The 12378-nt window shown below is 34.5% G+C and overlaps 1 protein-coding gene across 4 annotated transcripts in view; it reads right to left on the bottom strand.

Annotated features, from left to right (window-relative positions):
* LOC150094664 (NPC intracellular cholesterol transporter 1-like) overlaps nt 1–11548 on the bottom strand; it is a 672338-nt gene extending 660790 nt beyond the window's left edge. For all 4 annotated transcript variants that reach the window (XM_090411086.1, XM_090411087.1, XM_090411088.1 and 1 more), the window contains exon 1: nt 11476–11548. In XM_090411086.1, the coding sequence (XP_090267212.1) occupies nt 11476–11529 (54 nt within the window). In that variant the 5' untranslated portion in view covers nt 11530–11548. The remainder of the gene's footprint in view (nt 1–11475) is intronic.
* Nucleotides 11549–12378: the final 830 nt, after the last annotated feature.

Genomic DNA, 12378 nt, shown 5'->3' with positions numbered 1-12378 from the left:
GCAACTTGACAAGAAGTAGATAATTCAGATGATACACAACAAGGAACTAATCTCCACTTGATCCTGATTCTATGTTATTTGGGTGGGTTTCGATTAACTCAACCGTATTAAGAACAAGGATCGTTTTCATTACTGGTTAACACTGGATCTTAGAGCAAACTGTCAAAAGATGTTGTCACCGCCTGTGATTCTTCCATTTCTATTACTGTATCTTCACTTTGTTGCGATGCTTTTACCAACATTGAACTCTGCACAGATCGACGTAAGTTCTGAGTTGGACTAGGATATATATTTCAAAATGAGAAACAGAAATCTCACTTAATGAATAATCAGTTTCTGACAGTTCTGACCTTCCTTCACTTGGGAACGACTTCTTGGCCAGTTGGTATTTTCTGGTGTGTTTAGTTCATTTATTATCGATGATATATTGGTCTTTATGTCTTTACTGTTAGACATCTAAATATCTACTCCAAGGTCTTTCTCTTAATTAACAATGGCAATTCTGTGCTGTTTGTTTTTTTTTTTTTTTTGGTTGCACCTCAGCAAATCACAAAGGCCTGGTTACCTGAGTGATGTTCACTCTTCTCCTGAATATCAATATATATAAATATTGTGCGACCTCTGTATAGATCTGAACATTCAGACTTTTAACAGTACTAAGTAGCGTAGAAGGTTGATCCTGCAAAATGATCACTTCACCATTGTACATAAAATCTATTAATATTTTTAAATCTGTGTATTTTATATCTTTGAAAATAACAACTGGATGTTTATACGAATTTTCAAGAAATATACCATAACTGAAGGGAGACAGAACTATTCTGTATGCTTTAAGTCTACGGACTTAACATACTAAAGTCACATCTACAAAAGTTTCACTAAAAAGTAATTAATTCATTAAAAGCAGTTAATACATTGATATGGTGGTTATTCCTTTCTAAATAGACTTGCTGAGCTTCCATCTTCATAATCTAGTACATTTTTTTTAAAAGGTAACCAATGACAAGTTATTGGTTTAAAACCAATAACTTTAAACCAACCTTTAAAACTGCAAAAACACAACTAGCACCTAAATTGTTTGTCTTCACCAGTAATAAAATAGTAAACGTCATATACGTGTAAATTAGGCCAAACTCGACGCATATACGAAACTCCAATCAATGAAAAATCACACCACATTACTGATTTTACTCATCGCATTAAAAAAAAAAAAAAAGTGTCTAATTTGAGGCTTTTCACCATAAAATGCAAGCATACTGTGCTATTTGACACTCTTTTCACTCTTTGGGGACTCTTCCATTTGTAACACAGTAATTAAACAACCACAGTAGTGCACAAACATTATATAAGGCATGGCTAAATCCCGTCAAACCCTACTTTTCTGATATTCAAAGTAATTTGATTCTAAATAACTACGCTTCAGTCACTTAGAGTATCCTTGAACCCTCCTCATCTATGAATTGATCTTTAGGTAGGAATTAAGTTTGCAGCACCTATGGCTACGAAGCTAGTATATTATGTCTGTCACTTTGAGTATATTCTATTACCAGTTTGCCTGTTATTACATAACATGTAAACTGGCAATCAAGCTAGTTTATGCAGTATTTCTTTACTTATTTTCTCGTTGAGTGGATACATAGCAATAAAACCATTTGGGCTTTCCTTAAGTTTTCAATCGTAGTCACATAATACTATAATTTCTGTTTCATTACTACATTGGTTACTTACTTTCTAGCTTGAGGCTTATGTTCCTATTCTAAATTATTTCTTTCTGTGTCGCGATATCTTTTCATACGAAGGTGGCAGTGTTACTTCTCCAGAAAACATGGTTTATTCGTTCAGCAAATCAGAAAATCCGGTCAGAAGAACACGCGCAATTAATAACGTAATACATTGTCTCATATCTTCAGCAGCTTTTGCCGTAATTGTAAAACAGCGCCACCCTATCACAAGTATTTTCATAGTATCTACACTAAAAATTGTTGACAGGAAGCTAGAAACAATGTGAACCCTGTGTAACACTCGCCTGTACGCCTCCTTAAAGATACGTATCACAAAATTATGATGATTTTAACTCAACTTACCCTGCGGTATATCTAATTTCACTACCCACCTTTACCCACCTAAGTAGTGAATGAAAGAAAAGTAGTTTCGAGTTTTCACAAACTTTCTATTTTCTGTTCGCCGGTATGGAAATGAGAGCAAGACATCTTAATGGTTTTTTTTTTTTTTTTTTTTTTTTTTTTTTTTTTTTTTTTTGTCTCCCTTCACCTAAAACTCTATTGCAGTATCACATCTTCACACTTCTCCGTTGTCATCGCGTTTAGTTAATAAAATAACTATAAATAAATAAATACTTAAAATTTTATGTCAGTCGGGAAATATATTCATGCCTTGCCTTATATTTTCAATAATTACTCTGTTTAACTAAATTAGTGCACATGGATTCAACTTAGAGCCTACGTAGTTCAGTCGGTTTCAATGATATCCTTCGGATAGAAAGACCTCGGTTCTAATTCTGTCTAAGACGCAGACCTTTATCAGGACTTTTCAACTGATGACGAGATAGCCAGTCCGATACGAATGTGGCAGGATTTTTTCTCTAAGAAACATGGATTTTTCAACGGCCAGAAGAATACACGCAAAGATATTGGGGCCTACTTTATAATAACTACTTTATTTTGTCGGACCTAGTTTTGAAACCCTGTATGGTGGATCTACGCATAAGCAAAAACAGAAAGGCATTCAACCTGCTTTCTAGAGTATTTTTTTATTTTTTTATTTTTTTTAATTTTGTGGAATAAAACACTCCGGACGTTTTACTTTTATTTATTTACTTTAAACGTGAGACGTTCCAGATAAAATTTTCAATCCGTTAAAAAGTCAATTTTTTAACTATTTGGTATTGTAAAATGATATGATATTGCAAATGTAATTTCTTCCCAAGGCGTGGTTCTCTTTCAAACCTTCCCAAGAATTCCAGAATGGGTTTATGAGCCTGTACACTCTTTCAGCTGGAGTACCTAATATGGGCTGGAACGAGGGCAATATATTTTATTCTTCACTGGCATGAATGTTCGCAGTACAGTTCCGGATGTTTTTTTTTTGTTTGTTTGTTTTAAAAAAATACATAAGTTCTATTATTTTTTATATCTCGTTAAATTATTCTGAATATTTCTTTCCCTTTCTTTTTTCTTTATATATCCACCCCGCACGTGATCGATTGCGCAAATATAGTACAGTAAACCCTCGATTTTACGGACCTCGATTTAACGGACTTCGGATTTAATAGACAAAATTTCCGGTCCATATGTCACATATGAAAATTAACACCCTATTAATTCACCATTATTATTATTATTATTATTATTATTATTATTATTATTATTATTATTATTATTATCTTAAAAGAAGAGAGTGTGAGGAATCGTTTTAGGGAGAAAATGTTAGAGTGGATTTCGGATGGATTAGAAAGTGTACAAGACTGGTGGAGACATAATTCAAAAGTAATTCTAAGCTGTGCAATTGAGGTGCTTGGTGAAACATCGGAAAGATTAGACAGCAGAAGGAGGGTTGGTGGTGGAATAATGATGTGCAAGAAGCAGTGAAGGCTGAGAGGAAGGCAAAGCAGAAGTGGAATGAGTCAAAAGTGGGAAGGGCAGAGAGGAATACAAAGAGAAAAGCGAAAAGACAAGAGAGTTGTTCACAGGCGAAGGCCATGGTATATCAAGACCTTTATGATCAATTATACAAAGCAAGAACAGAGAAAGCTTTATCCATTGGCAACATGCAGAAATAAGGCATCAAAGGACATCTTACACGTGAGGCAGATCAGACTCTGGAGGAAGGGTATTAAGGAGGGATGTGGATATAAGAAACAGATGGAGAATATACTTTGAAGGGCTTTTGAATGAAGAAAATGCAAGGACTCACAGAGAAGATGGGAAGCCTTATGAGGGGATGATGCAGAGCATTAGTAGAGTGGAAGTGAAGGAAGCCCTAAAGAAGATGAAGAATGGAAAATCAGTGGGCCCTGACAGGATCCCAGTGGAGGTATAGAAGGCACTGGGGGGAAAAGGAATTAGGCTGCTGTGGGACCTGCTAATAAAAGTTTGTCAACAGGAAAATATATTAGAGGAATGGAAGGAACATACTCCTGTCCCTATCTACAAGAGTAAAGGGGATACATAAGACTGTAAGAATTACAGAGGAATAAAGTTGATGTCCCACATAATGAAAATCCTAGAGAGGGTTCTTGATGTAAGAACGAGGAAGGAGGTGGAGATTGCGAAAGAGCAATTTGGCTTCATGCCTGGTCGATCGAAGACAGATGCTATCTTTGGAGTACGACAGATAATTGAAAATTTTCGAGAGAAGCAACGGGAGCTACGTCTGATATTTATTGATCTGGGGAAGCGTATAATAGAGTGCTCAAGGCAAGAAGTCTGGAGGTGTCTGAGGGAAAAGAAGGTACCGGAGAAATATATCAGGTTGGTGCAAGGGATGTACAGAAATGTGAAGACAAGAGTTCAAACCTGCCTTAGAGAAACAGAAAGTTTTCCAGAGACAGTTGGCTTGCATCAAGGGTCTTCCTATTTAATATTGTGATCGAGGTGGTGACAGAGGAAGTGAGAGAAGACACACCTTGGACTATGTTGTATGCAGATGAAATCGTGCTGTGTGCAAAATCAAGAGAAGAAGTGGCAGCCAAACTGGACAGTTGCAGGAAAGTACTGGAAGAGAGAGGTATGAGACTGAGCAGAAGTAAGACCGAGTATATGTGTTGCAAAGTGGATGGCAGCCAGGAGACAGATCTGGAGCTGGAAGAAAATGTCATCTGGAAGGTTATTTGAGGCTGAGAAGGAAGTGGGATGAAGGATACAAGCAGGATTGGGGAACTGGAGAGAGATGGCTGGAGTGCTATGTGATAAGAGGGTGCCAATCAAACTAAAAGGCAAAATCTACAGGACAGTAGTGAGACCAGCTATGATGTATGCTTTGTAAACTGTGGCCCTGAGGAAAAATAATATCAGCAGGATGGAAGTAGCAGAGATGAGAATGCTCAGGTAGATGTGTGGTGTGACTAGAAAGGATCATCTGAGAAATGATTATATAAGGGGAATGGTGAAAGTTACGAACTTGGTAAAAAACGAGATGGTTTGGTCATGTGATGAGGAGGGAGGAAGAGTATGTGGGAAGAAAGGTCATGCAGATGGATGTGCAGAGGAACAGGAAGCGCGGACGGCCAAAGAAGAGATGGTGGAGGAGGACTTGAGGATGAAGAACTTGGATGTGGTTACAGCCCAAGACAGGAAGTTGTGGAGGAGACTCACCACTAACAGCGACCCTACTTAAATGGGAAAAGCTGCAGAAGAAGAAGAATACTCGACCACCATGGAGTCAGAGACTCATCGTGGGAGGTAACTATTGCATACAATGCTCATCCAACTACGTCTTAAACTGATTCAATATGTCCACATCCACAACACACTCAGGCAATGCATTCCACTCACCAACCACCCTCCATGCAAAGAACCTGCTTCTCACTCCTCTGCTCACACCGTCCTTATACAGTTTCCAGCAATGGCCTCTTGTTCTACTTCTCTCTCCAATTCTGTGAAAAATCTCTTTCATATCTACCTGATAACAACCCCTGACCAGTTTATATGTCTCAACCAGTTTATATGTCTCTTCCTCCTATTCACGAGGCTCTGCAACTTATATTTCCTCAATCTGTCCTCGTACTCCACATTCCAAAGACCACTGACTACCTTTGTGAATTTTCTCTGTACCCTTTCCAACATATCCTCGTACCATGAAAACCCGGCAGCCAAATCTGTGCGCAATCATCCATATGAGGCCTGATCAAGGCTTTATACAATGGAATCATAACCTCTCTATTTTAAAATTCTTTTAACCAAGATTTGCTTATAATTAACAGATTATTTTTGTTATTAATTTTATGTTATTTTTAACAAATTTTGGCGAATAGGCCATAATATGTTGGAAAGACACTCCAGTAATTTAGCCGACATAAATGAGTCACCGCTCATAAAACATATTCGGCGAATGATTAGCACGTGATCACACCAATCGCGCTGTAATTGGTTCTATTGTCTCGTGCCGTAACTTTCTGTGGCAGTTTTCACGCTTGCCGGCCGATGTTTCGACGTGAGCTAATCCAGCGCTTCCCAAACTGGGTGCTGGACCCCTTTGGGCTGTAGGTTTTGTTGAGGGGAGCAGTGAAATAATGAAAACAAATTTAAAATCTTTTAAGATTAAGTCGATTTTTTTTTATCTTAAAAGAAACGTATTTAATTTTTATTATTTATTATTTCTTTTTTGTTATTTTTCATATTTTAATGGAAAAAAATCACACATTGGTGCGGGTTCACAAATTTTGTTTCCTGCGTATTTCGGCGCTTAATGAATATCATCATCATCATCATCATGCGTATCAAGGATTTCCGGTCTCAGAAATCATCGTTGAATCGCTTAAGAAGACGTCCTGGTTTTCTTTTCCCTAATGGCTTGCACTTTAAGGCTTGTTTTGGTAATCTTTCTGTTTTCATTCTTTGAACGTGTTCCATCCTTTTATGTTAATATTTTTTAATTTTTTCTATTACTGGTTCTTGGTTTAATTCTTTCATAATTTCTTCATTTCTTTTGTGATCAATTCATCTTCTAATCTTTTACTGCTTAACCATTTGTGATTACGATTTCGCTTCCATACATTAAGACTTGTAGGGCTAATGTATTGTATACTTTTAGTCTGGTTTGTTTTTGAACTAGGTTTCGTTTAAATATAGAGTTAATTACACCTGTTATTTTTAAATATTTTGCAATTTTTACGTTTATATCTTTTTCATATGTGATCATACATCCTAGGTAGTGAATTCACCTGTTATAAGATCTTGTTATCTATTACTATTTTAGTTCTTGCTGGATCTTGTCCTTTAAAGCCCATAGTTTTCGTTTTTTCTGTTGATATTATCATACCATAATCTTTGGATATCTCATTTAGATCTAAAATAGCTTTCTGTAAGTTACCTTAAGAATTTGTAATTATTATTTGGTCGTCGGCAAAGAGGAGAGTGTTTAAGTTTACTGTAGGAGAAAGTTAATTCCTTGATGCAAATTTTTATTCCATTTTATTATTTCATTTAAGTAGATATTAAAAAGAGTTGCTGAGAGGGGACATCATTGTCGGACCCATTGGTTTATCTCTCTCGTATATGATAGCTCGTGATTTAATCTTATTTGTATTTGATTATTTTCATATATACTTGTGATAGTTTTTAGGATATTATTCGGTATTTATCTTTTAATATGTTAAATAATATGTTTCTTTTAACTTTGTCAAATGCTTTTTCAAAGTCAATAAATGCAATATGTGTTTCTAAATTGTATTCTCTTCTTTTCTCTATTATTAATTTTAGGCAAAAGGCCGGGTCTATACATGATCGTCCTTTTCTAAATCCATTCTGTACTTCTAAAATAAAGTTTTCGGAATATTTCATTAGTTTGCTATTTAATATTCTGCTATATATTTTGTAACAAGAATTTAGTATACTGATACCTCTATAGTTTTTAGGGTGATCTCTATTACCTTTTTAAAAGATAGGAATCACAATTGCATTTTTCTATTCTATTGGGGGGGGGGGGGATACCAGTTGAATAAATTTTATTTAAGAATAATAAGAGTCTTTCTTTGAATATTGTTCCTGCGTATTTATATAGTTCTGAACCTAGCTTATCATCTCCAGGTGATTTTCCGTTTCTTGTTTCTTTCAGGCTGATTTCTAATTCTTCTTTAGTTATTTCATTTTCATTTTCGTTAATTGCTTGCCAGTTGTCTCTTTTAAAATATTTTTCTGTCCACAATTCTGTGTAGTAATTTAGAAATTCTTCTAATTTCAATTCGGTGTTTAATTTTATGTTTTTTTTTGGTATCTGCATTTAAGTGCTTCAAAATCTTATATGCATTGGTCTTATTTTATATAAATCATGTTCTAAATTAAAAACAAATTTGTTCCATGATTCTCTATGTTTTTTTCTGACTTCTCTTTTAGCTACGGCTCTTATTCTTTTATATTCTATTTCATCTTCTAATCTTTTACTGCTTAACCATTTGTGATAGGCTTCTTTTTTCTTTTTGATTATTTCTTTGATTATATCATCCCAGATCTATAGTTTTTTCCTTTTATTGAATTTTTTGGTCTTTCCTAAACTTTCATTTGCTGCTGCATTTAGTATCGTTTTTATATTAAGCCATTCTATTTCTATTTCTTCATTTTGTTTTATTTTATCTAGATATTGGTTAATTCTTTGTTCATATAGTCATTGTACAATTGTGTCATTCAATAGTCTAGTTTTATAAACAAACGTTTCAATTTTTCTTTCTGTTCTAGTTACTTGTAGCCATTTAGGTGGTAATCTTAATTTTATTTTAACAAGGAAGTGGTCACTGCTTATTTCATATCCTCTGTGAACTCTAACATCTAGTGAAAATTTTGATGTCTTTTCATTTAATATAAAATAATCTAATATTGATTTCCATCCTGTTGCTGCCCAAGTATATTTATGTATTTTTTTATGTTTATAGAAGGAATTCATTATTTTTAGGTTATTATAAACTACAAAGTCAATCAATTTTTTACCATTCCTGTTTAGAGTATGTTCTCCATGTATTCCTATATTATTATTAATTTTCATGTTTCCAATTCTCGCATTTAAGTCTCCTGCTAATATTGTATAATCATTTTTATTTATTTTATTATTTATAATTTGTAACTGATTATAAATTTCAATATTATCCTGTTCTCTTCCTTCTTCTGGGGCATATAAACCAATTATTATTAAATAGCCTCTATCTATTTTTATTCTAGCTTCTATTATTCTTTCATTCCATAATTTATAATGTTTTAACTGTTTTGAAAGGGAGTTATGAATCCAAATCATGACTTCTGCTTGCTTATGCTCTTTGGTCTCTGTCGATTCCACTGTATATCACATTAAAATTTTCGGTTCTCATAATTTCTTTTTTTGTTTCAGTGATTACTGCTATTTTAAAATTTCTTTCATTTAATAATTGGTCTAATTCTATTTCTTTAGTTCCTCTTACATTCCTCTTACATTCCAGTTTGCTATGTGTATTATATGTTGTCGTTTCCATTTTTTTTACCTTTTCAATTCCAGTGTCGTTTCCCATAGATTCAATTCGATTATCTTTTTCTGTGTTAGTAATAGTTCAGTGGTAGTAGCCTTACCACTGAACTGTTCCATGTCAAAGAACTAGCCTAACGATGGAACAGTTCAGTGGTAGGGCTACTACCTTAAGGCTTCTGAACTAGCCTTCTTCCGAATTTAAACCCATAGGAGGAATAGGGTATATTGAAGGGGGAAAGAGTAGATTATAGCAGAATTATAGTAAGGTTTATAGAGAGGGCATAGTTGTAAGGCCAGAAATGAAAAGTCCCCATGGCCCTCGAGTACTCTAATAGCATAAGGGTCATAAAATAAGATTGGTTGATAAGGCCTTATAGGAAAGATTAAAGTGGATCTTCCTCAAAGTAGAAGAAGGAGAGGATAGATCCAGCTAGGGGTCCATGGGAGTGCCGCTTCCCCTACAATCAAGATGATTGCCCCTTATGGCCCTGTTGGTTCACGAGTCTTTATTCAGTATATTCGGACCACCCCACCACACACACACACACACACACACATGGTGGGCTCCCCTATCCGCCACCCAGGGGACGCGCTCTCTAGGGGTTACAGAGTCCACGGAGAGGGTTAATGAATATTAGTCATTATATGCTTATTCATAAATTTAATTTCAAAGCAGAAATCTAAGAATTGCAGTTCCAAATATTTCGCCTGATATTGGATATTGGTGTAGCAGTATTGAAACACATCCCTCACATTAAATTGTTACTAAACTTCTTTTATGTTTTTAATTATTTTTTGTTACTAATCGTTTCACGTTTCATGTGCTTGTACTGCAAATGTACAATAACAATAAATCTATCTTTATAAAAATATGAGATAATGTGCATGTCAAATGTGTATGTAAGATGCTAAAAATGTAATATTTGCATTTGATTTTTGCAATATTCGCTGTGTATGTTTTGTATTGAATATAAATACAATAAATTATAATAATATATGTTTGTGTATTACAAGTTTTTTTCGAGGGGGGGGGGGGGGAGCGTGAAAATTTTGGGAAGTTTGGGAAGCACTGAGCTAAGCCACGCTCAGTAGTGTGCATTTGTTTACTCGTGGTCAATTGTTTATGTACGTACGCATTTTATAGACCTATTCAATATAAATTTAAAATTAGATATGTATGAATGGTAAAACACATCTTTGTAACCCTATCCTTAAAATATGGACAAACGGAAAAGAGTTAATTTAATGTTAAATCAAAAATTAGAAGTCATACAAAAGTTTCTACATAGCTAATTTGTCAATTTTTTAACATAGGCATTCGGAAAATCTACTTGATTATATAACGGACTTTCGGATTTAAAGGACCCCCCCCCCCCAATTACTTCGTTATATCGAGGTTTTACTGTACTTCATTGCTATAAGAGGTGAATAGCTGAAGGTTTTTCAATTTAGGAAGACAATATTTGAGGTTTGAAGCTGAAAAGTGAAATAATGCTGAATGTTATCTGTTGATGTTCTTTAGGACAAAATGAAATGCCATAAATGAAAATTCTTACGGAAGCGATATAAGGCAGAAATAGAACTTCTCTGAAAAAGTGATTGGAATTAATTTGTGTAAGTAGCTTATCAGTGTCGAATGGACTTCCCTCCTTTGCATATCACCAAGCAGCATTTTTGGCAAATTTTTAGTGTACATTTCCAAATGGGAAAAAAGTATTCGAAGGTCGGATGGATTGGGGATTTATACAGAATTAGCAGTAGTACGAGCAAAAGGTGGTACGTTGATTTTAAAAGAATGCCGATTTTTTTTTTTTTTTTTTTTTTTTTTTCAGGGGGTGATAAGGAAGGACTTAGTTTTAGTAGAAATGGAGTTCAAAGCTATCCTCACTCTCCACCCTGAAGAACAGAAAGAAGATCGTAAGTTATGGCATCGGTTATGGAATATCTTGATGCTTCTAATGATTACACACATTTTACACTCGGCAGGAAGAGAGAGAGAGAGAGAGAGAGAGAGAGAGAGAGAAAAAAAAATGGAGGATTAATAGATGAAATACCTTTTCACCCTAAGCTGTAGCATATTAATCCAGCTTCTCTTGAAAGCGGCTTTTTTTTTTCTTCTCATTTTACATGAAATTTATATCTAGATGTTCTCAAGTAAATGAAGCTCAATCTATCGAATGCTCTTACTGGTCTCCTTTTGGGGAAGAAGCGATTATATACTAATAATCTAATGCCATTGTCTACTGATCTGAAATGTATAAATATAGTTAACAGGTGCGGTTATCAATAAGAAAGTTATGGACTTACCTCCGAATAAGCAAAGAGTAAGACGATTACTATTAAGAGTATACCAGTATACATGTCCAGTCACCTTAACACGTAATCTGGTTTGTGATGCTACAGTTACTTCGTACTTCGAGTAACCGATGGGTACCTTTAACAATAAAAACTGAGTTGTAGTTGAGAGAAAATTCGGTAAAAATCCTTAATATTATATATGCAATGCTAATAGACGATGCTTGGCAAGAATCGCGTGTGCTCGAAATGGTCTTTTTATTTAACTCTGGTAAATTTACCGTAAACTATCCAATACAATTGCAGAACGTATCTTATTATATATGAAGTTCAGATTTGGCCTTCATACATGATGACACCTTATTTGTTCTTAATATTAGTTATTTGTGGAAATGATGTGAAGTTCACTATTATATTTAAGTAGTTGATTAACATTTTTAACCTTGAGAATTTGAAACAATTCATGCAGCTTACGTCAAATTGTGTATTCTGAGAAAAAAAAAAAAAACATAAATGTATTTCATCCATTACGATTACCGTAATGGATGGTTGATTTACGATTACCGTACTCGTAACGGATGGTTGATTTACACACTTGAAAAAAAAAAGCGAATAAAATTTTTCCTTTTACCCCTAAAACGTTGTTATAAATGCTATTGTTGTTGTATGCCGATACAAAGTCTTCAAATTTCGAAAAACCAATGTAAACCACAAATTAATTAACTGCAATTAGTTAACTGTTACCAAAATAGCGTATTGCATACGTCTGCAATATGCCTTATATGTTCATTATAGTTTAAGTGTTAATTAATTGCCACCTTTGCATTTTAGAGCAACCGAATTTCATTACGTATGCTGGTCCATATTTCGAGAAAAACTGGAATTTTCGTGAATATTTTTCACATTAAAAATTTC

This window comes from Typopeltis vanoorti, chromosome 21 (assembly GCF_054136105.1).
Source record: "Typopeltis vanoorti isolate ZY-2024b chromosome 21, IOZ_Tvanoo_1.0, whole genome shotgun sequence".
Classification (NCBI taxonomy): domain Eukaryota; kingdom Metazoa; phylum Arthropoda; class Arachnida; order Uropygi; family Thelyphonidae; genus Typopeltis; species Typopeltis vanoorti.
Note: the sequence above shows the minus strand (reverse complement) of the source record. Positions and strands in the feature narration are given on the sequence as shown.